The sequence below is a fragment of the Euphorbia lathyris genome, chromosome 9 (assembly GCF_963576675.1).
Source record: "Euphorbia lathyris chromosome 9, ddEupLath1.1, whole genome shotgun sequence".
Taxonomy (NCBI): domain Eukaryota; kingdom Viridiplantae; phylum Streptophyta; class Magnoliopsida; order Malpighiales; family Euphorbiaceae; genus Euphorbia; species Euphorbia lathyris.
This window is the reverse complement of record NC_088918.1, coordinates 26,831,824-26,856,032: the sequence shown is the minus strand read 5'-3', so window position 1 is coordinate 26,856,032 and position 24,209 is coordinate 26,831,824. Positions and strand designations below refer to the sequence as shown.

Genomic DNA, 24,209 nt, shown 5'->3' with positions numbered 1-24,209 from the left:
ACTGAACTTATATGGTTATCTCAAAATGGGCACTCAACTTCAATTTGTCTCAACAAAATCACTCAACTTTGAGTTTTGTCTCAATTAGATCACTGTGACGATTTCAGTAATTAAAAAACATCGGAATGATGACATAAGTGATACGTCAATATAAAACAACTCATATTTATATATGTATATTTATATTTTGTTTTTTAAGTTAAAAGTATTTAAAAAACTTAAATTTATTCCTACCAAAAAAAACTTAAATTTATTTGTTTAATTATTTGTTTAATTGAATTTAATTTTAGCATTTTTATATAATATTTAAATAATTCTTTATTAACTTTAAACTGAATAATGATAGATTAAGATTTTTCTCTATAAAAAGTGACTCTTGGAAAATATGGTTAATCGACTGAAATAATGAATTAACCGATAGTTTTCAGCTAGTGGACTGATTCTTATTTTTAAGAAATTTGTTCACTCATTGCAATTTATTTTCATCTAAATTCCCTATTATAATAATCTCTCTATAATTATTAAATAATCATCTTTTAATTCTTCATAGGCAACAAGATTTTTTGGTAAAGAAAAATACAAAACGAAAAAAACAGTATTAGAATACCCTTTTCCCCATTAAATTCTCATATACTAGATTCCATGGTCATATAAAGTATACTCCCATTCACAAATTATCAAAAAGATAAAGAAAAGCATACAATGGTAATGGAGCTCCCTTCAAACCTAATACCGGACGAGGCTAACCCAGAATGGATGAACAAAGGGGACAACGCATGGCAACTAACAGCCGCAACACTAGTCGGACTTCAAAGCATACCCGGCTTAGTAATCTTGTACGGTAAGGAACCATTTGAACCCAAAACTTAAACTGATAATAAAGCTTAACAATAGCTTTTATAATCTCCGACACATCGCGTAAATTTGAATAAAATCGAAAGTCAATAACAATAGCGTACATTGTATTTTTCTTTCCAATCATCATTTCTTAATAATAATAGCACACCTTGAGGCCCCCAAAATCCATTTTAGAACTTCTCACTTAACTATAATATGAATAAGTTACGAATTTAGTCATATGGCTATTGCGAGAAGGCGAATAGCTTCAATGTACAAAAAGTTACAATTTTAAATGTTATGATCAGATACTACAATTTCAAACCTTATACCGAAGATGTGTAATTTCAAGCCTTATTAAGTAGTTAGAACGCTAGATGTCGAAAGGTAGCCAAAACATGACAGATGAAAAAACAAACGCAGTTCATTAACGAGGCTTGAAATTGAACCATCCGATAAACGTTGGGGTTAATATATATTACATTGTTTTGTACATTTTCCCATGATAATATATTGGTTCTCTTCAAATTTTTGTAAATGTTTGGTTTTTATTTGATTCTTCTACATCGATAAAAAATTAATTAAACTTTATATTTATTAAATTTAGATTTGTAAAAAAATTGAGTATAAGAGCTTTCTAGGATTTTAAAATACTGGAGTCGCCCTGATTAAAATTTCATCAATAAATAAAATTGTTAGGATTTAAAAACTCAACTATTTAGTTTAAAAAATTATGATACCATCTCAGTAAATTATTTAAACTAAAAATTTAAATTCATATTCATATGAAAATTTAATAATAATTTTTATTATAATTTTTGACAAGTAGCATAGTAAAGAAGAAGTGGGCAATAAACTCAGCATTCATGGCGTTTTACGCATTTGCAATGGTGATAGTATGTTGGGTAGGGTGGGGCTACAATATGTCATTCGGTGAGAGATTCGTTATGTTCGTAGGAAAACCTGGAATTGCTCTGGATGAAAAGATGTTGTTAAGAAAGGCGTTTTTGGGGTACTTTCCAACAGCCACAATGGTGTTTTATCAGGGCGTGTTTGCATGTATTACGCTGATCTTAATAGCTGGTTGTGTAATTGGAAGTATGAATTTTCGAGCTTGGGTGATGTTTGTGCCATTATGGCTTACGTTTTCGTATACAGTGGGTGCATTTAGTATATGGAACCCGTTAGGTTGGCTAGCGAGACTTGGGATTATTGATTTTGCGGGTGGATATGTTATTCATCTCTCTGCTGGTGTTGCTGGTTACACTGCTGCATATTGGGTAATTTCTTATCATTTGATTTTTATTTAAAAAAAAAAGTGATATTTTCTCATTCATACTCCTAAAATTACCGTCCATTTGTTTCACTTATTCATATTTATTGTTGTTATTGGTGTTTCTGTTAGATATTAGTTGGGTTTTTTTTTTTTTTTTTGTAAACAGTTGTTTCGAATTTTTACTAAACACTTTTTTGTTTCTTGTTTAGAATTAAACCGTATAAGTCAGTTCTAAAAAATGAAAACAAACTCGCACTACATATCAATAATCCCGAAATTCATAGGTGGAATTTATAATTTTTATATTAATTTTTGTAAGTATGATACTACTTCTGATTTTTCCAAATTTAAAAATAAAATTTCTATCTCTATCAGGTTTGATTGATTATACTTTCAATTTTGATTTTATTTCATCTACTGTGAGGTCTTTCTGTTAAAAGAAGAAAAATTAATTAAGTGTAGGTGGGACCGAGAACGGAGAAGGACAGGGAAAATTGCCCGGCAAACAATACGATAGTGATGCTAGCCGGCGCAGGCCTGCTTTGGATGGGTTGGAGCGGATTCAACGGCGGTGCTCCGTTCGCCGCTAGCCTGGACGCGTCTCTAGCCGTCCTTAACACACACGTGTGTACGGCCACCAGCATCCTGACTTGGCTCCTATTCGACACTGTTTTCTTAGGGAAGCCCTCCGTCTTTGGCGCCGTACAAGGCATGATCACCGGTCTCGTTTGTATTACTCCTGCCGCAGGTGAGCTCATTCCTCTTCTAATTTTTTTTATTTTTATCTCATCTAATTTATTGTTTTAAAAGATCAATATAAATTTTCAACTCAAACTGAATTTAGTTATTTAATTTTATATTATTTTATAAATTAATTCAAAGTAGTACATGTCAACATTAAAAAATAATACTTAGTTAAAAAAAATAAACACAATACTCATTTCGCTCCCCAAACTAAAGCTTCAAAGTCAATTATGATCTTAAATTATCAAAATCATCAATCAATGCCCTAAACTAAGTAAAAATTATCAATTGAGTCAATTAATGTCTCATAAAAAAATCATTCGGTTGAACAATTTCAGTAGATTCCAATAATATAACTCATAAAACGAGACTCTTACCTAGATCCAAAGCTAGAGATAAGAGTCGCGTAAGTGTCAACGCATCCCTGGTTATTGGAAATCATCTCTTAGAACTTTGATTTGATAAAAGTTTTGGAGAGAAGGGAAATGTTTGGAACGGTCCAGAACAATTATTCTTGACCCTCGAAACCATTCATCCAATCAAAGGATAAAACGGTGGTATTCTTTGAAGTGGTCTTTATCTATTACAAGTAGTTGTTGTTGTTTAGGTGTTTAGTTCAGTTTTGTTGTTTAATAAGTCCTAGTCTTTAGGAATTTGATTTGTTTTCAAAATCTCTAAATCTGTTTGTTATGAGATATTTCTGTCTTTATCGTATCTCTGTAAAGCTATTTATGAGCCCACCTTATTTCAATAAAAACATCCAGGTTTGATAAGTTCAGCATATACCTCTAGAAACGTGTATCAAAGCCACAACTTGACCCGACTATTTAAAGTAAGCAACAACTTACAAAGAGAGAGAAAGAGAGACGAAAATACAGAGATGAGTGACGAAAAGATTTCAGCAAAGATATCTCATCTCGATGGTCTTCATTATGATCATTGGAGTGAATTAATGGAGAACCTTCTTCGTGCAAAAGGTATATGGATTTATGTTGAGAAAGGTCTTAAGGAACAATCGTTACGAGCAACACTGATAGACACACAACGATAACAATTAGAGAATGCTAGAATGTCGGATCAGTAGGTGAAGCATTATCTGTTTAAAGCCATTGACAGAACTGTTGGTCCCTTATAATATTACAAGTATAGTTCCAAGGGGGGGTTAGGAACTATTTAAAAAATTTAAGTTAGGGCAGACGTCTTTTTCGTGAGAAAAAGGTTTTAACAGCGGCGCTGAGTGAATAGCAAGATACTGGCTTAGTCAACTAGTGACTAGGTCAGGTTCTGTACTTGAGTAAGGAGATAGCACTTAGAGTCTATTCCTAAGCTCAGATATTCAATGCGCACAACTCAGCTTGACCTCTTTACTTGGTCAGTTTTTTGTTTAAGCAAGCAATAAATATATAAAGGAGTTTAAGGTTAGAAATGTGTTACTCAGCAGATTTATCCAGGTTCGGCCTCCAAGCCTACGTCCTGTCCCCGGAACACGTTCCGAGATTTCGAATCCTCTACTGAGCTCTTTAAAGGTAGAGTCTCAAACCTTTTACAATCTTAGCAACTGAGTATAACAAGAGTACCTTCCTCTATACCTCTACTCAATCCTAATCTCTCGCTAAGTACTATAACCGAGTACTCAGCCTCTCCTTTCTAATCTCTAGAAATGATAAGTGTTTGTCCTAAACAATGATTGCTAAGACACCTTAGATGATTGAATAATCACTCTAGACTTTTACACAAAAGATATGAAATTTAGTGTAAGGTTGCTTTGCTTTTTCTTGCAGAACTTTGCGTAGAGATTTGGTCAGCGTAATGGCTTGATCAAGTTCTGTGTAGAACGAAGCTTCTGATGGCACTATTTATAGAGACGTCTGGACATCGGTCATTTTGAATTTCGAAATAACCGTTGGAGGGAAATGGCTTCCTGTCGTTGTCATCCTGACTTGCTCAGAGCTCTCGGCCAATCAGATTTGAGTATCTTCTGTCCTCGGTCAGCTTTTGGTCAGCTCGGCAGAATGTCTCTCCTTTTATGGTAAAGTCAACTGGACAGCATACTGTGTCGTTTGAACTTTACCCAAAGTGGAAACACTTTGTCTGGAAGTTTTCCTTAGCCAGCTGCTGTCTTGTACGCTTTGTCGAATCAACTCAGCAGCTTCATTCCGAAGTTTTTCCCTGAAGGTCTTCTAGATCCTTCTTCTGCTGAGTTGCGTTTTGTCCATAACGACAACGTTTTGACAAACGCGGGCCGAGTTGTATTGAACCGTTTGACTTGGGCTTTGACTCTTGTATTGGGCTTTGGCCTTTTAATCCTTATGTCTTATAAACAATTTAACTCAACATTGAACAAACACATTAGTAGAATAAATCAAAGCATTTAAACTTAGTGTGTTTAGAATATGTTTTTAATTATACTTAAACAATTTTATCAAATCAAAATTATGTGGAAAGGTGTTTCAACAAACTCCCCTATTTTGATGTTGGCAAAACTATTCAGCGAGGAACTCAGTGTTGAGCTCCCCCATGATAGTTGACCTAATATAACTTAGCAAACTCCCCCGTAAGGGTTGAGCTACTGACTTAGTTTTACTCTAAACATTTAAAGGTTTAATTGAGTAAGTCTAAGGTCAGTTTTCAGATATAGGTCAGCTCATGGAACATATTCTATTTTACTCAGTGTTTAAGCGGAATGTTTTATCATTCAGAGGGCGCTGAGTAATTTGTTGTTCAATGAGTTTTATAAGGCAATGTTTTATAAACATATAGGTCAGTGTCAAACATGTTATCAGCATTTGGTTCAATCAATAAATGTTATAAGCATTAAATATAGCTGATTTAATTGAAGATACATAATGACATAATACACAGCATCGTATAAAAACAATTCATAACTCAGAGTTTGAACAGAAGATGCAAGTATTGATATTTAATATAGATAGTCAGCGTTTACAAACAAAAGTTCAAGACATGCATAGAGACTACATACTTAGCCTATACTGCGCTAGCCTATATCTATTTCTTTCTCTTCTGTTTGGACTGACTAGACTCATGTTGTGTTCTCGCTTGTTCTTTCTCCCCCGTTTTGTCAGCATCGGGAGGAGGAATCCTAAAGGCGTCGGTTAAGACGGCTCTGGTCAGTTCTGTGGACAGCGCTTTAAGTCTATCGGCGCTTTCATTGACACCATCAAAAATAGCCACTCCATTATCGGAGACCTCGGCGGGTATATTAAGCTCAGCAGCGCAGATCATGCTGACGATGAAAGCTTGAGATTTACCTACCCAGGTAATGGCTTCGGTCAGGCCAGCAACGACTGAATGAAAGGTCTTCAGTAAGGATGTGTCGTAGTATTGGCGCTGAATATTGCTGTGACATATGTGGTTGAAGGTTTGTCTGGTGATAGACAGCATTTCATTTTGTTTCATAGCGTCAGTATCCATCTCTTGCTTGTTCAGATTCAGCAATCGAACGGCCTCACCAATTTGCTCCACTGAGCACTGAGAATAGGAGACCATTTGCTCGTTGGTTTTGATTTGCTCGGTGTGAAGCTGAGCAAAGAGCATTTTAACTTCATCAGAAGTAGCATAGCGTGTGTTCGCAGCTGACAAAGTCTGAACTTGTTCTTGAAGAGCGTTGAGATGTTGAACTGTTGTCAGCTGGATCTCAGCCAGCTTTGCAATGGAATCCTGCTTAGCTTGCTGTGATTGAAAAGTAATGATGACATTCAGCAAATCCTTGAATCCCTTAACTTCGTTGAGAAGCTGAGTTACTTGGGAGAGCTGAGTTGTCTCAAGAGTGGAAGATCCAGCAGCAGGAGGAGTAGTTTGTTGAAGGTCTTTGATCAATTCTTGCACTGAGTCGATTATTCTTTTGCCAGACTCAGTGGCATTCAAGTAGTTAAGAGATCCTTCATTAACTTGCCTTGTTACCTCAGTATGACCGGTTGGAAGAGGAGTCAGTGGAATAACATGGTCAGTGACTGGAAGTGTGGTTCCAATATGCACTTGAGGTTCTGGTAGAACTGATTGATCGGCAGATGTGTTGAGTTGAGAAGAGGTAATTCTAATGCTGTCAGTGCTGACTGGAGCAGGAACGTCCTGAGTCAGCATAATGCTTGTGCTAACAGCATTGACAGGAATCGGCTCAACTTGACTTGTTGAGTTAGTGGAAGCATTCAAGTCGGCGTGTTCCTTTGGTGAAGAAACAGAGGCTTGCTTTTCAATGGAAGCCGAAGTAGTAGAAGTTGGTTGTTTTCTGAAAAATTTCAGCTTGAGTTTAGAAGGGTCTTGGGTCGGCTTCTGTATAGCAAAGTCAGGAATTGTTGGTGGTTGAACAGGAGGGTCACTGACTATCTTCTGACTTGCCTTAACCAATCTTCTTTTTCGAGGAGGTGTGTTAGCTGGGATTGATTCTCCTGAGTGAGATGGAGAAGTTTCTTCTTGATCAGCTTCTTGATTAGCATCAGGCTGGTCAGCTTGTTCTTGCACTTGATTAACAGGGTGTTGATCATGTTCTTGTTCTTCTCCAGCAGCCAACTCAGTATTGGCTTGCTCAGCTTCAACCTCACTGGTTGTCTCCTCATTGTCCTCAGCGTCATCCTGACCGCTGGCCTCTTCTTCTTCTTCATCTTCTGAAGTGTCACCATCTAATTCTTCCTCAACTTGTGCAATGAACTGATCGTCCAGATGCACCTCATCTTCTTGATGCTCAGCTACAGTTTCTTGACACTGTGTGTAGTGAGAGTCACCAGGAACAATGACGTCAGTAGGGATTGCGTCAATTGGAGTCAGTGAAGAAGACTTCTGCTTCTTTTGGGGTTGCTCATCAGCATCTTGTCTTTCCTCAATTTCAGGCTCATCTTTCCTGCTCCTTTTCTCAGCTAACTTAGGTCTCTCCTGACCAGGTTCAGCAGCTGACTTAGGCTTCTTTGCCTTAGGCTCAGCCTTCTTTGAAGAGGTCTCAACAGCTTTCCTCTTGCGGGCAGCTGGAGCCTTAGTTCTTCTCCCTTTCTTCGGGACAGCTGTTTCCTCAGCTTGTTGTTCACCAGCAGCAGCAGTTTTTCCTTTCTTCAGAGGCTGATTGAACTTCAAGGCCCTCAGCGAAGCTGCTGTGATTTCTGATCCTCTAGCTTTAACTTCATCAGTTAGGTCTATTTGATGATCAATGAGGATCCTGGTGATGAGCGAGCCCAGCCTTAGAGTTCCAGTGCTTCGTAGGAACCCATCAATCAGGAATACTGGCATGTTGATCTGTTTGTATGTCAGCATATGCCATATGAAGCATTGCTCAAAGTTCGTTGCTGAGGTGGTGCAGTTGATCTTAGGATAAATGAAGTAGGTCAGCAGATAGTGAGCCATCTTTTGGTGCTGTCCCATAGAGGAACTGTAGACTTCTCCTGAGTGGCCTTCTGGTTTACAGAAGGTGACTTCGTACCCAGTACCGTCATGATCTCCAGATCTTCTCAGCTTTGCTCTTTCATTTTTCAACTTCAGCAAGTTTGCCAGATAGTTAGGGTTTATGAAAATGGTCTTTTCTCTTACCACAGTTGCCAGATGGTCCTGGTTGTCATCAGCAACACGGAGATTGTGGTAGAACTCCCTTACTAGGTCAGGATAAGTGTGATCCCTAATAGAGAACAGCTCGGTCCATCCATTTTGCGATATCCATTCGAAAAAGGGTTGCTCGGAAGTCACGAAGGACTCAGAGACCCATCGTGAGAAGTCCACTTTCCATTCGCTAATGTTACCAAAGACCTTGGTATAGGTTCTGGTTTTGGTCGGTTTTTCTTTGGAAGAGGTAGCTTGCCCAGTTTTTCCTTTACTCGGCGTAGTGACCCTAGTAGTTTTCGGAACAGAAGTTTGCCTGGAGGGTTCATCGGAGCTGGTCTTAGGGTGACCAGCACCGGAGATGTTGACGGAAACTTTAGTCATAGTTTCAGAACAAGTTTGGGAAGCTTTGAGAGTTTTTAGAGAGAAAGCTTTGCCTTAGAATTCGGTAGATGTAAAGGAAATAAAGAATGGGGATTTACCCATTATTTATAGCGGTGAAGAGTGGATCTTATCGAATCCATGTGTCAGTTTTTCCTTGGGATTGTCAATCGACAAAGATCCTGGCTTTTATGACACATTCGGCGCATACGTCATCCTAGGTGGCTATACGCGTGCTTTTGCATTTAATACAACGGATCTAACACTCAGCATTTAGAATACTAAGCGTTTTATATTCTGAGTGGTCAGTAGTATTTAAAACGATGATTTCTCAGTTTAAGATTACTACTCGGTGTGCATATTTACTCAGTATTGATGTGTATTTTACGTTAAGTACTCAGCATAACAATCACTCAACATGCATTTGCATAGATCATTCAGCATTGTAATTCACTCAGCATGTATATACATTTAGAACAGGAGTTTACTGAAGAGGATTAAACATACCAATGGCTTCTCTCAGTATGCTGAACTGTTCACGAGCCAGTGGCTTTGTGAAGATATTCGCAAGCTGCTCATCCGTTGGGACATAGGTCAGCTTTATCTCACCCTTGAGTACATGGTCTCTAATGAAGTGGTGCCTTATGCTGACATGCTTCATTCTGCTGTGTTGAATTGGGTTCTTTGATAGATCAATTGCACTTTTGTTGTCGCATTTGACCTCAATTGTCTTTGTTTGAACACCATAGTCTTCAAGCTGTTGCTTAATCCATAGGACTTGAGCAACACAGTGACCGGCAGCAATGTACTCAGCTTCAGTGGTAGACAAAGCTACTGACGCCTGCTTCTTGCTGAACCAGGATACAAGACAGCTTCCTAAGAAATGACATCCTCCAGAGGTGCTCTTTCGTTCTAGCTTGTCTCGGCCATAGTCAGCGTCAGTGTATCCAACGAGTGTAAAGCCATGAGTGTTGGGATACCATAAACCTGCGTTCACTGAGCTTTGCAAGTATCTAAGGATTCTTTTTACAGCTATGTAATGAGATTCCTTAGGGTTAGATTGATATCTAGCACAGTAGCATACTGAGAACTGAATGTCCGGTCTACTGGCTGTTAAGTAAAGTAGAGAGCCTATCATACCTCGATACAATTTGCTGTCTACTGACTTACCATTCTCGTCAGCGCAGAGGACAGTGTCAGTTCCCATAGGAGTGGATATTGGCTTGCAATTTTCCAAGTCATATTTCTTTAATATCTCCTTGGCATATTTAGCTTGACTGATGAAGATGCCATTCTTTCCTTGTTTTATTTGAAGTCCGAGGAAGAAGTTGAGTTCTCCCATCATCGACATTTCAAACTCAGTCTGCATTTGTTTGCTAAATTCCTTGCACATTGATTCGTTAGTTGCACCAAATATTATATCATCAACATAAATTTGAGCAAGCAGGGTATCTTTACCCTTTCTCTTAATGAATAAGGTTGTATCAGCTTTGCCTCTGACATAATTTCTAGTCAGCAGGAAACTGGTCAGCCTCTCATACCAAGCACGTGGTGCTTGTTTGAGGCCGTACATAGCCTTTTTGAGTTTATAAACGTGGTTTGGGAATTTAGGATCCTCAAACCCTGGAGGTTGATTAACATAAACTTCCTCGTTTATAACTCCATTTAGAAATGCACTCTTAACATCCATTTGGAATAATTTAAAGTTCATGTAAGATGCATATGCACATAAGATCCTAATAGCTTCTAGCCTTGCCACTGGGGCAAAGGTCTCACCGTAGTCAATACCTTCTTGCTGACTGTAGCCCTGAGCTACAAGCCTTGCTTTGTTCCTGACTACATTTCCTTGCTCATCCAGTTTGTTGCGGAAGACCCATCTTGTTCCAATGGTCTTCTGACTCCTTGGATGTGGTACTAGCTCCCATACATCATTTCTTCTGAATTGGTCGAGTTCCTCTTGCATTGCGCTCATCCAGAATTCATCTTCCTCAGCATCAGCGAAGTTCTTAGGTTCCTGAACTGAGACGAAGGCTACATTGCTGAGGTACCTCCTGAGTTGATTCCTCGTCATCAGGGTATTCCCAGCAGAATCAAGGATTGCACTCTCTGAGTGCCCTCTTGGAACCCTTATCTCTTTAGGTAGATTTATGTCTTGTGCTGTCTGTGTTTCAACAATCTCTGCAGAAGTAGACTGGTTAGTGAAAACAATCTTAGGTTCACTCTTACTCTTGGCCAGCCTTTTAGTGAATGACTCAGCAGCTGGTTCTTGGTCAGTGGTTACTGAGTATGGATCATCCTCGGTCAGTGGCTGGTATCTACCTGCAGGGTTAGTCTCATCGAACTCAACATGTACTGATTCTTCTAAAACTTGAGTTCGTTTATTGAAAACTCTATATGCTTTGCTGTTTGTTGAGTAGCCTAAAAAAATAGCTTCATCAGCTTTTGAGTCAAATTTAGCTAGGCTATCTTTAGTGTTTAAGATAAAACATTTACAGCCAAAGGCACGAAAGTATCCAATGTTGGGCTTTCGTCCTTTCCAACGTTCGTAGGGGGTTTTCTTTAGTATAGGTCTAACAAGAGCCCTATTAAGAATGTAGCACGCGGTGTTAACAGCCTCTCCCCAAAAATACTTTGGAAGCCTATGCTCACTCAGCATTGTCCTGGCTATTTCAACCAATGTTATGTTCTTCCTTTCAATAACCCCATTTTGTTGAGGCGTTCTAGGAGCAGAAAAATTATGGTTAATGTCGCTGGCTTCACAGAATTCAACAAACTATTGGTTTTTGAATTCTCCACCATTATCACTTCGGATGTGAGCCAATTTTAGGTCTTTATCATTTTCAAGTTTTCTAACCAAATTTGAAAATGTCTCAAAGGTCTCATCCTTGCTACTCAGCAAGATGACCCAAGTGTACCGAGAGAAGTCATCTACAATGACCAAGGAAAATCTTCTTCCACCCAGACTCAGCGGCTGGACTGGACCGAAGAGATCCAAGTGTAGTAACTCTAACGGACGCTTAGTTGAGACAATGTTTTTGCTACGAAAAGATTGTTTGGTTTGTTTTCCAGCTTGGCAAGCGTGGCATAATTGATCTTTTTCAAATCTAAGTTCAGGCAGTCCCTCAACCAATTGCTTTCTTGCTAATTTGGCCATGAGGTCCATGCTTATATGACCAAGTCTCCTGTGCCATAGCCAGGAATTTTCTTCCTTTGATACTAAGCATACAGTTTTTGAAAACTTTTTCTCTAAGTCTAGCATAAAGACATTATCTATGCGAGGGGCAGTTAAAATTAACTCATTTGATTCACCCTCGTATATTTTACATCCAGTAGCATCAAATATAACTTTTCTCCCATTGTCACATAGCTGAGCTACGCTGAGTAAGTTATATTTGAGTCCGCTGACTAGGGAGACAGATTCAATAGTAGGATTACCTCCAATGGTTCCTGACCCTACTATCTTACCCTTCTTGTTGTCTCCAAAACTTACGCTTCCTCCTCGTTTACGCTCAAACGTGATGAACTGAGTTTCATCACCAGTCATATGCCTTGAGTATGCGCTGTCAATATACCACATCTTTGACTTCTCAGCACATCTCAGGCTTACCTGCATTGTAACTAGTTACTTTTAGGTACCCAATTCTTTTTGGGTCCTTGCTTGTTAGGTGCAACAGGTAGAGCATCATATTTTATTTTATGGCGACATACTTGGACAGTATGGCCATTCTTTCCATAGAAGTCATAGTTGACCTTCTGTTTAGGTTGTCTCACTGACTGGTCAGCGCCCCAGTGCTGAGCATGCCAGCACACCTTTGTGGTGTGACCTTTCTTCCCACAGAAGTCACACTGGACATTCCGCTGGGGATTCCATCTCTGCTGAGTACCTTGGTACTGAGTTCTCAGAGGAATGTTTCTTTTATTTGGAACCTTTAATTGGTTCTGGATAGTTGTGACATCCTTTCCCAGTTTCTTTGAAACTGATTGGACTTCAGAGACAGACTCATGTATGTTCTTCATGTTATCATGCAAAGTTGAGTTGTCCTGAAGAAGGTATCTGAGGTCACTCAGCTTGACCTCTTCAACCTCGTCACAGCGCCTGCTGAGTGCTCTAATTTTCTTATTACACTTTTTGACAAGTGTATAGAGATCACTCAGGGCATTACCCATTTCGTTTCTGAGCTGGGAAAGTGACATTACCTCATTTGATTGCTCCTCATCATCAGATGCAATAGAGGGGTCAGCATGCTCAGAGACGCACGGCTCAGCAAGTTCGTCAGCCATGAAGCATATCTTCGCTGACTCGGTGGCCTCAGCTTCTGTTGATGAAGACTCATCACTGTCGCTCCATGTAGCCACCATTGCCTTTTTGTCGTTCTTCTTATCTTTCCTCAGCGTGGGGCAGCTTGACTTTATATGGCCAGTTTGATGACATTCAAAGCATGTAATGGGCTTTGAGTTGTCTTTCTTGTATTTACTGTCGCTGAAGTCATCTTTATACTTATCAAACTTTCTGTAAGGCTTCTTAGAATATTTGTCATTCTTCCTGAAAAGCCTTTTCATCTTCCTTGTGAGCATAGCCATCTCCTCATCATCTGTTGAGCTCCCATCAGTGGAGTCAGCTTTCATGACAAGAGACTTCTGCTTCTTGTCTTCAGATTTTTCCTTCACCTCAAAGTTTTTCATAGATATCTCATGGGTCAGCAACGAGCCGATGAGTTCGTCATATTTGTAGGTGGTTAAATCCTGAGCTTCCTCAACAGCAGTCTTCTTTGCTTGCCAGTCTTTAGGAAGACTCCTGAGTATCTTTTTGACTTGTTCTTCCTCAGTGAAGATCTTCCCAAGTCTCTTGAGCTCATTGATGATGTTGGTAAACCTTGCATTCATGTCAGATATGCCCTCATCATTGTTCATCTCGAACAGCTCGTACAGTCTCATCTGCTGGTTCACCTTGGACTCCTTTACTTTATTGGTTCCTTCGTAGGTGACCTCCAGCTTCTTCCAGATCTCTTGCGCCGACTCACAACCTAAGATTTTATTATATTCTGCAGCATCGAGCGCACAGTGAAGCATATTTATAGCCGAAGCATGATTTTGTAGCTTCTTGAGATCATCCTCTGTCCACTTGGCCTCAGCTTTTACAACTGTTTGGCCATCCACAACTTCGACAGGTACAAATGGGCCTTGCACTATAGATAGTCAGGCACTCATATTTGTAGCCTGAATGAAATTTTTCATCCTATTCTTCCAGAAGGTATAGTTAGACCCGAAGAATAGGGGTGGCCGAGTGATGGACAGCCCCTCAGGCAATATTTGATTTGTTTGGTTTCCTGGGAGAAACCGAGTACTGTTTTCGCCCATAGTGGGGATCAGCTCAAGGTTGTTAAACCTTTTACAGAGAGCTTTTAAGCTCTGATACCATTTGTTGGTCCCTTATAATATTACAAGTATAGTTCCAAGGGGGGGTTAGGAACTATTTAAAAATTTAAGTTAGGGCAGACGTCTTTTTCGTGAGAAAAAGGTTTTAACAGCGGCGCTGAGTGAATAGCAAGATACTGGCTTAGTCAACTAGTGACTAGGTCAGTTTCTTTACTTGAGTCAGGAGATAGCACTTAGAGTCTATTCCTAAGCTCAGATATTCAATGCGCACAACTCAGCTTGACCTCTTTACTTGGTCAGTTTTTTGTTTAAGCAAGCAATAAATATATAAAGGAGTTTAAGGTTAGAAATGTGTTACTCAGCAGATTTATCCAGGTTCGGCCTCCAAGCCTACGTCCTGTCCCCGGAACACGTTCCGAGATTTCGAATCCTCTACTGAGCTCTTTAAAGGTAGAGCCTCAAACCTTTTACAATCTTAGCAACTGAGTATAACAAGAGTACCTTCCTCTATACCTCTACTCAATCCTAATCTCTCGCTAAGTACTATAACCGAGTACTCAGCCTCTCCTTTCTAATCTCTAGAAATGATAAGTGTTTGTCCTAAACAATGATTGCTAAGACACCTTAGATGATTGAATAATCACTCTAGACTTTTACACAAAAGATATGAAATTTAGTGTAAGGTTGCTTTGCTTTTTCTTGCAGAACTTTGCGTAGAGATTTGGTCAGCGTAATGGCTTGATCAAGTTCTGTGTAGAATGAAGCTTCTGATGGCACTATTTATAGAGACGTCTGGACATCGGTCATTTCGAATTTCGAAATAACCGTTGGAGGGAAACGGCTTCCTGTCGTTGTCATCCTGACTTGCTCAGAGCTCTCGGCCAATCAGATTTGAGTATCTTCTGTCCTCAGTCAGCTTTTGGTCAGCTCGGCAGAATGTCTCTCCTTTTATGGTAAAGTCAACTGGACAGCATACTGTGTCGTTTGAACTTTACCCAAAGTGGAAACACTTTGTCTGGGAGTTTTCCTTAGCCAGCTGCTGTCTTGTACGCTTTGTCGAATCAACTCAGCAGCTTCGTTCCGAAGTTTTTCCCTGAAGGTCTTCTAGATCCTTCTTCTGCTGAGTTGCGTTTTGTCCATAACGACAACGTTTTGACAAACGCGGGCCGAGTTGTATTGAACCGTTTGACTTGGGCTTTGACTCTTGTATTGGGCTTTGGCCTTTTAATCCTTATGTCTTATAAACAATTTAACTCAACATTGAACAAACACATTAGTAGAATAAATCAAAGCATTTAAACTTAGTGTGTTTAGAATATGTTTTTAATTATACTTAAACAATTTTGTCAAATCAAAATTATGTGGAAAGGTGTTTCAACAAGAACCGTGTTTGAGCAAATTCTAGACATATGCCCATCGAAAATTGTTTAGGACTCACTGAAGAGTAAGTTTGGAGGGAATGATCATGTGAAGAAGTCTATTGAACTCGTTAAGAAGAGACTTTGAGGTCCTTGCAATGAAAGAAACAAAGACCATCATTGGATATTTCATTAGAGTAATGGTTGTTGCAAACAAAATAAGGAGCAATTGAGAGATGTCGTACTCGAAAGTGGCGAAGAACGTCCTTTGAACCTTGATGGAGCAGTTCACCTACATGGTTGTGTCCATTGAAGAATCAAAAGACACGAATTTAATGTCAATAAATGAACTTCAAAGCACTTTAGTGGTCTATGAACAAAAGTTTAAAAGATACAATAGTAAGGTTGATCAAACATTGAATGTCGCGAGCTTCGATAGAGGAAGAGGAAGAGGATATGGACATGGTAGAGGATACTCAAATTTCAATAAAGCTATTATGGAATGTTACAAATGTCATTATTTAGGGCATTTTCAGTATGAATGTCCTAAATGGAACAAGGAAGCCAAGTACGTACAATTGCATGAGGAAGAAGAATTGCTTTTAGTGATACATGAAGATGTACATGAAGCAAAAAGAAAAGATGTGTGGCTTCTAAACATTGGTTGTTCAAACATGGTTGATAGCTTCAACCATTTTGTTAGATGTGGCAACAACACTAGAATGTCAGTGACAGGAAAAGGAAGTGTGAGGTTGGTCATTAATAGAATTCACTTTATGATAAGTAAAGTGTATTATGTTCCTTAACTCAGAAACGGCTTGTTGAGTGTAGGCAAGGTTGTAAAAATGCTAGGCACTAGTCGGACGGCCAGGGCCTTCGAGGATTAGTCGGGATTAGTCGAGGATTAATCAGATTTATATTTTTATATTTTTTATTTGTTATCAACAAATTATTATATAAACTGAATTAAAATATGTATTACACTATCTAAAAATAATAATATAAAATTATTTAATATAGAAAATCACATATAAATTGTAATATATATCTTTCATAAATAGTAAACATCAATATTTCAACAACAATATCATTGAAACAACTCAAAAGTGAATTATAATAAGGAAAAAAACAAATTCATAATAAAAGATGTTTTTGTTCATCGCTGGTTAGGCGGCGCCTAGGCGATCTAGTGGCGTGAGGCGGCCTAGATAGAGCCCAAGCGGCTAAAAATCACTTAGGGACTATAAAAATGCCTAGAGGGACTAATCGGAGCAGATTTTCGATTTCGAGTGACTAAGTAAGGCCTAGGCAGTCCAGGCGGTCTTGGTTTTGAACAGTGAGTGTAGGACAATTGCATGAAAATGGTCTTGTTGTTGTGATAAAAGAAATGGAGTATGTAACATATATCAGCCACAAAGAGGATACATTGCACGCATAGAGATGAGTGTTAATCGTATGTTTATCTTGTTTAATGAAAGATCCAACACATGTAACATAGAATAGTGCATGCACACAAGTAGTGACTCCACATACATATGGCATCAACGATATGGCCACCTGAGCATAAAGGGTTTAAAGACTTTGCAAGGCAAAAAGATGGTGTATGGACTCCCTTACTTAGGAACTTCAATTATCACGTGTGCTGATTGCTTTAGAGGAAAACAACAAAGAAATGCCATACCCAAGAAGAGTGAATGGCATGCAACCAAAGTGTTGGAACCTATTCATACCGATATTTGTGGACCCATTGAACCAACATCACATAGTGGAAAGAGGTATGTGTTGTATTTCATAAATGATTACAATCGTAAATCTTGGGCATATTTACTCATATAAAAGTCAAATGTCTTGGACAAGTTCAAATCTTTGAAGAAGCAAGTAGAAGAAGTAGCAGAAGAGTCCATCAAGTGTTTGAGGATAGATATGGATGGAGAATTCACTTCAAGTTGCTTTAAAGTTTTTTGTGAAGAGCAAGAAATCAAAAGGCAACTCACAACTGCCTATACACCTCACCAAAACAGCGTTACCAAAAGGAAAAACTGCACTGTCATAAACATGGTGCACTCCATGCTCAGTGTCAAGAAGGTTCTTAAAACTTTCTAGGTCGAGGTTGCCAAATGGAAATTCTATCTACTAAATCAATGTCCAGCTTTGGCAGTGAAAATATTACTCCATAAGAAGCATGGAGCGGAGTCAAGCCTTCAGTGGAGCACTTGCGCGTTTGTGGATGTGTTGCATATGTTCACATACCATAAGCAAAACGAAATAAGTTGGATGATAATAGATTTCCATCTACTTTTGTTGGGTGTTAGTCAAGAATACAAAAGGTATAGGTTGTTTGACCCTAAAATTAAGAAATTTGTGATCAGTAAAAAAGTGATATTTGAGGAAGAAAAAAATTAGAAATTGGAAAGCAAGTTCAAATACCAAATTAATTCTGAATTAATTTGGAGTGATGATGATAGTGAAAAATAAAATGAAGAAGAGCTCGATGGTGGTATTGAAAATGATGGGAGTGAAGAAGAAGGCAATTAAGCCACAACTGAAGCAGAAACCACGACAACAGAAAATATGACTCCAGTAAGAGTAAGAAGGGTTCCAACTGAAGCAGACTCTACAATAGCAGATACTCCATCATAAAATTTAGTAAGAGCGAGAATGGTGAAAGTAAGAGCAAAAAGGGTGCCAGCGTGGATGGACGATTATTTAAGTGGGGATGAACTAAGTGAAGAAGAAGATGAGGAGGAAAAAGAGGCCTACATGGTACAAGATGCCAATGGAGTTGATGCATATTTATTTCAAGATGCTGTAAAGAATGGGAAATGGAGGAAAGCAATGCATACTGAAATAAGCTCAATTGAAAATAATCAAACTTGGCAGCTCATGGACATTGCCAATTGGAGCAAAAATAATTGGAGTAAAGTGAGTCTACAAAACAAAACTAAATGAGCATGGTGGAGTTGAAAAATACACAGCTCACTTGGTGGCTAAAGGGTATCCCCAACAACAAGGAATTGATTTCACTGAAATCTTTTCACCTATTGCACGCATGGATGCCGTCAGAATGATCGTGGAAAATGCAACATGCAGAGGATGGGACATTTTTTAGCTAGATGTCAAATATGTGTTTCCTCATGGAAAATTAAGTGAGGATGTTTATGTTGAGCAGCTAAGTGAGGATGTTTATGTTGAGCAGCCATAGGGCTATCTGAAGAAAGGGAAAGAACACAAAGTGTACAAACTATATAACACGATGTATGGTCTAAGACAAGCACTGAGGGCATGGTTCAGTCATATGGAGTCTCATTTCATAAGAAGAGGCTTCTGGACATGTCCAAATGAACAAACTTTGTTCATCAAGACAACAATGAAGGTAAAATATTGATTATTAGCATTTATATTGATGATTTAATATATACCAATGATTATAAAAATATGGTGCTTGAGTTTAAGAATTCAATGGTGCAAACTTTTGACATGGTTGATATGGGAAAGATGAGATTCTTTCTTGGAATTGAAGTTTAGCGAAAACTAGAAGGAATATTCATTTGTCAAAGAAAATATGATATTGATGTGTTGATGAAGTTTGCAATGCATGAAAGCAAGCCTGTGAATAATCCAATTGTTCTAAGCTACAAAATCACAAAAAATGTAATGGAACCGCGGTGGATGACTCATATTACAATCAAATTGTTGGAAACCTAATGTATCTTACGACTAAAAGACCTAATATCATGTTCAACATAAGTTTGATCAACAGATTTATGTCAAGACCCATTAAGCTACATTTACAAGCTGCAAATCGAATCTTGTGGTACTTAAATGGGACTACTAGCTATGGCATTTTTTAGAAACGGGGAGGAGATGAAAATTTTCTTGCTTTTACGGACTTTGATTTTGCAAGGGATGAAACTGATTCTAAAAGCCCATCTAGTTGCATGTTCTTATTAAGTCTAGGAGCAGTATCATGTATGTCAAAGAAACAACCAATTATTACTCTTTCAACAATATAAGTAGAGTTCATGGCTACCATTGATTCTGCCTGCCAAGCTGTATGGATGAGACAAGTTTTGAGAATTTTAAGTCATGACTAAGAAAACAGCACTGCGATCATGTGTGACAATAGCTTTACAATTAAAATTTCAAAAAATTCTGTCATTCACGGGAGACCTAAACATATCATAGTACGATTTCATTTCTTGAGAGATCTTGTAAAAAAAGGAGAAGTTGAGTTGGTGCATTGTGGAACTCAAGATCAAATTGCAAACCTGCTGAGTAAAACTTTGAAGTTTAGTGCCTTTGAGAAGCTCGTGAAGGAGATGACATGATTAATATCACTGAAGTAAACTGACTACATTATGCAGTTAGTTGAAGGGAGGTATGAAGTGGTCTTTATTATTTGTTACAAATAGTTGCTATTGTTGAGGAGTCTAAGTTAGTTTGTTGTTTAATAAGTCTTAATCTTTAGGAATCTGATTTGTTTTCAAAATTTCTACATTTGTTTGTTGTAAGATATTTTGTTTTTATCTTATCTCTATAAGACTATTTAAAAGTCTTCTTTTTTTCAATAAAAACATCCAATTTTGATAAGATACTTACATTCTCTCATGCCCACCCAGGGGCGGAGCCAGGGACGGGGACGGCCAGCTGACCCTCCGGCCCAACCGGAAAACTCCCAGAGAGGGGTTTTCTTCCTAGCTTTGCCAGATGGCTACCATGACTGGAGCTGCCATGGCCGAATGAAGAAGCTTCTTCTTCTTTTTTAATTCAGATGGCACAAAACGACGTCGTTTTATGCGATCTGATCTAAAAAATTTAGAATAGGAAATGGCAAAAATTCCCTTCCCCATCCTAAATATTCCCTTCTCACTCTTTCTTTCATTTTACACAGAAAGAAAAGAGGGAGAAGGAAAATCTCAAAATCTCGCCCTTATTTTTTAGTTTTATCATTAAACACTCATTGCGTCCAACTAATTTACAAATCTACCCTTAAGTTTTATCTTTTCTATTATTTCTCAAGTCAAGTAAGTTTTATTTCTATGCTTATTTATCTCTCTAATTTTTTTTTAGGGTTTTCTAATTTAGGTTTTTTTATATATAGATTTATAGTTATGGTTTAATGTAGGGATTTCAAATTTGTTGTTTAATTAGAAATTTCTAATTTAGGGTTTAATATAAGCATTTCTAATTTAGGGGTTTTGATTTAACTGAATTGATACTGTGATATTTAAGAGGTTTTTAAATTTGATAAAGTTAAACTATAAACTAAACTAAGAATCTCATTATAACCAAATGTGATAAAAAAAATCAAATAGAATCCTATTAAATTGTGTATTTTTAGATTTTAGCTCAACCAATTGTTAGTGAACAGTGGATATATCGTAAAAAAAATCCAAAACAATTTTTGTATATAATAAACACACATTTTCAGTAGGAATTTATGTATTTAACCCGATTGTTTAAGCAGTTAAATGATGGCCCATCATTATTTAAGTCCAAAATTACTGACCATTGAAGATAAAAATTTACACTTTTTACATTATAAACATATACGCACTCCTCAAAAAATGATAAATATGACAGGGACATTTGTCCCTTTTAAATTAATCTATATATAATATAAAACAGTAACGATGGAGCTGATGTGTCACTTCATCATTTTTTACTGATAAAAAATATAATATATTAATTTTAATTATATTATTATATTTGTCTATAAAAAGATTATTTAAATTAAATGTGAAAATAAAATAATAATATTTAATTTATATAGCACCTTTATATCACTAATTGTAATTATTAAATTATATTTGTGTTAATATTTATATATTAAGACGAATCCGTGCATCGCACGGGTCAAAAACTAGTTTAACAAAAAAAAATGACAAACGTACCGTGCAATAAATTGAAAGGTGAAATGGATCATTTTGTTCTTTTTTATTTTTGAAATGAACAGGTGTAGTACAAGGTTGGGCAGCAATGATAATGGGCACAATATCAGGAAGTGTACCATGGTACACTATGATCATTCTTCAAAACAAACTTAAATTTCTCAAAATAATTGATGATCCCATCTCCATATTCCACACCCACGCCATCGCCGGCAGCCTCGGAGGCATCCTCACCGGAATCTTGGCCGTCCCCAAACTGTGCCGCCTTTTCTACTTGGTCCCCGATTGGGATAAATACATTGGCTTAGCTTATGCTCTCAAAAATGCCAAACTTCTTTCCAATGGTTTTCACCAAATTCAAATTCAATTACTAGGAATTATCTTTATTACATGCTTAAACATTGTTTCTACTACTTTGATTTGTTGGTTTATTGGACTAATCGTGCCGTTAAGATCGTCTAACGATGAATTGCAAGTCGGAGATATTGCGATTCATGGAGAGGAAGCTTTTGGTTCATGGAGTAGTGATATAGTTAATAGGGAGAGATTTGAGAATTATATGCATAATTCGGTTTATGATGATGCAAATGATCAACAAGAGTTATCTTATGTACACGGGAAATCTATGGCTATTGTTTAAACCACAAGTCGTTTATTAGTTGAATGGTGATTAAATTATTATACCTTTTCTTTACTATGGTACTTGAGTTTTTGTTTTTATTTTATTTTATTTAAACAATCATGATCCATGATTCACGTATATTATAAGTGCTTCATGTTGAAATTTGCGGTTAAAAATTAAATTAAATAAGAAGTTCTGTTAAATACTAATTCCTTATATTATAAATAACACTAAAAAGAAAAATTGTAAGATGGATTAAATCTCCACAATCTCTAAAAGTAGACAAAAAAAAAGCCTTAATTTGTCAAAAATAAAATGGGAAATTTAATTTATTATTTTAAGCAAAATATATATATAATGTATTCGGATTCGTTCCGGTTTGAGTCCATAACACTAGAAATAATTGGTTCTGCAATGAGAGTAAGACTCGTCGTTAAAGAAATAAATATTGTGGTTAATGACTTAAAATAGCAATGGTATTTACCTTCATAGACCTTTGCTAAAGTCTTTCATTTTAGATGAAATAAGGATCGTGGTTCAATTGTTAAAAATACTTCATTAACTGATTGTTAATACTCAACAATTAGGATGGAATTATACGTCTTCATTGTCTTTATAATCTAATTCTATTGTTGTTATTGTGATATTTTAATAGAAAAACACACGGTTGTTATTATCATATTCTACTCACGTTATTATAAATAATTTTAATAGGGGAGTAGGCTATCATTATTATAATATTGACAAAAAAGCATATTGAGCTTTCATTTTTTGTTTTATTAAGTCATTGATATTTTATTTAGATACATTAAGCTCTTGATCTTTATTTTTTATTACATTAAGCTATTGATGACCAAAAAAATCAATTTCGAACATAAAACTCGGTTAACAGAGTATTATTAATTTCACCTGCATTCGAAATTTGTATTTTTCACTGTTTGAAAGCAGTTTTGGATGTGTAATTTGACTATAGGTCCAAATATTATTAAATGGAAGACCAAAACTAATAAAAAAGAGTTCAAAGAATACAACCTGCCATGTAGATAAATAACAAAATCCAAACTACCCTAAGTAAGAAAAATCATCACTAATAAAAAAAGTGTATAAAAGTCACAAGAGAAGGTTCAAGGCGTACAAATCGTGCTAAGTAAGAGCATCTGCCACTCAATTATCTTCCTTGAACATATGAAAAACAACGAACATCATTTTGAAAATCAAAAATAAAAAATGCATCCAATCCTGTTTTATTTCTTAAGTAACGATTATGGATCGCTTTTTAAAAAGTCTACAACATAAACTGAATCCACATCTAATTGACCAAATATGATGTCAGTCATTATCCCAAGCTTTTGTAATAGCAAAGATAGTCTCCCTAAATAAGCAAAAGATGACTATATAGGAAAATTAAAATGACACAATCTCAACTTTTCCTAGTGTGAGACTCGCATTGTAAAATTGTGGTTTTTCAAAATTTTATCCTAGAGATCCTTAACGTATTCTAAATGTATTGTCTAGTGTGGCTATTTTAGAGGGATAATTTGTAAGGGTCATGATTTATTCTTCCTGAAAGATATTGACTAGACAAGTGAGCTGGATTATGATGAAAGGAATATAATAAGATTGAAAGCTTTTCATATGTTCACATCTTGAGTTTCTATGCTTCAGTAACCGGGTAATTATTACTCGATGAGCGGCTGCTAAGCTCGACGAGTTGCATGTCTAATTGTGAAAATTTGACACTCTTAGACCTTGTTTGTTTGAGGGAAAATATTCTGCAGGAAAATATTTTCTCAATTTTCCAATGTTTGTTTGGGCAGGAAAATAAGTCAAAGAAAAATAAGTGGCAAGTGAATGGAAAATGAAGGAAGAAATAAGAGAAAATGTTTTACCCTTTTCAAAAGGGTAAAACATTTTCTCCAAAACATATGCGTTTAGAGAAAAATGGAAAAAACGTTAAAAAATGTAAAAATACAAAAATATGAAACAAGAAAAAACATGAATAATGTGAAAACGTTACAAAACACGAGAATATGAAAAAAAAACCGCAAAAACATGAAAAGGTGAACAAACGTGAAAAACACAAAAACGCAAAAAGAAAGCAAACACTTGAAAAAGCACAAAACATGAACAACGCGAAAAAGTGAGAAAACGCGAATTATACAAAAACGTGAAAAATACAAAAAGCA

At 36.9% G+C, this 24,209-nt stretch overlaps 1 protein-coding gene across 1 annotated transcript; it reads left to right on the top strand.

The window, feature by feature from the left end:
- Nucleotides 1-708: 708 nt before the first annotated feature.
- Nucleotides 709-22,041, top strand: LOC136207308 (ammonium transporter 2 member 4-like). Its single transcript, XM_065998588.1, has 4 exons — nt 709-841; nt 1,663-2,117; nt 2,576-2,861; nt 21,467-22,041. The coding sequence occupies exons 1-4, from the start codon at nt 709-711 to the stop codon at nt 22,039-22,041; spliced, it is 1,449 nt and encodes a 482-aa protein (XP_065854660.1).
- The last annotated feature ends 2,168 nt before the right edge of the window (nt 22,042-24,209 follow it).

Coding starts and splice junctions, on each gene's coding strand:
- LOC136207308 (XM_065998588.1), top strand. CDS start 709: ATGGAGCTCCCTTCAAACCTAATACCGGACGAGGCTAACCCAGAATGG. Junction 842..1,662: donor CGGCTTAGTAATCTTGTACG/GTAAGGAACCAT, acceptor AATTTTTGACAA/GTAGCATAGTAAAGAAGAAG. Junction 2,862..21,466: donor TTGTATTACTCCTGCCGCAG/GTGAGCTCATTC, acceptor TGAAATGAACAG/GTGTAGTACAAGGTTGGGCA.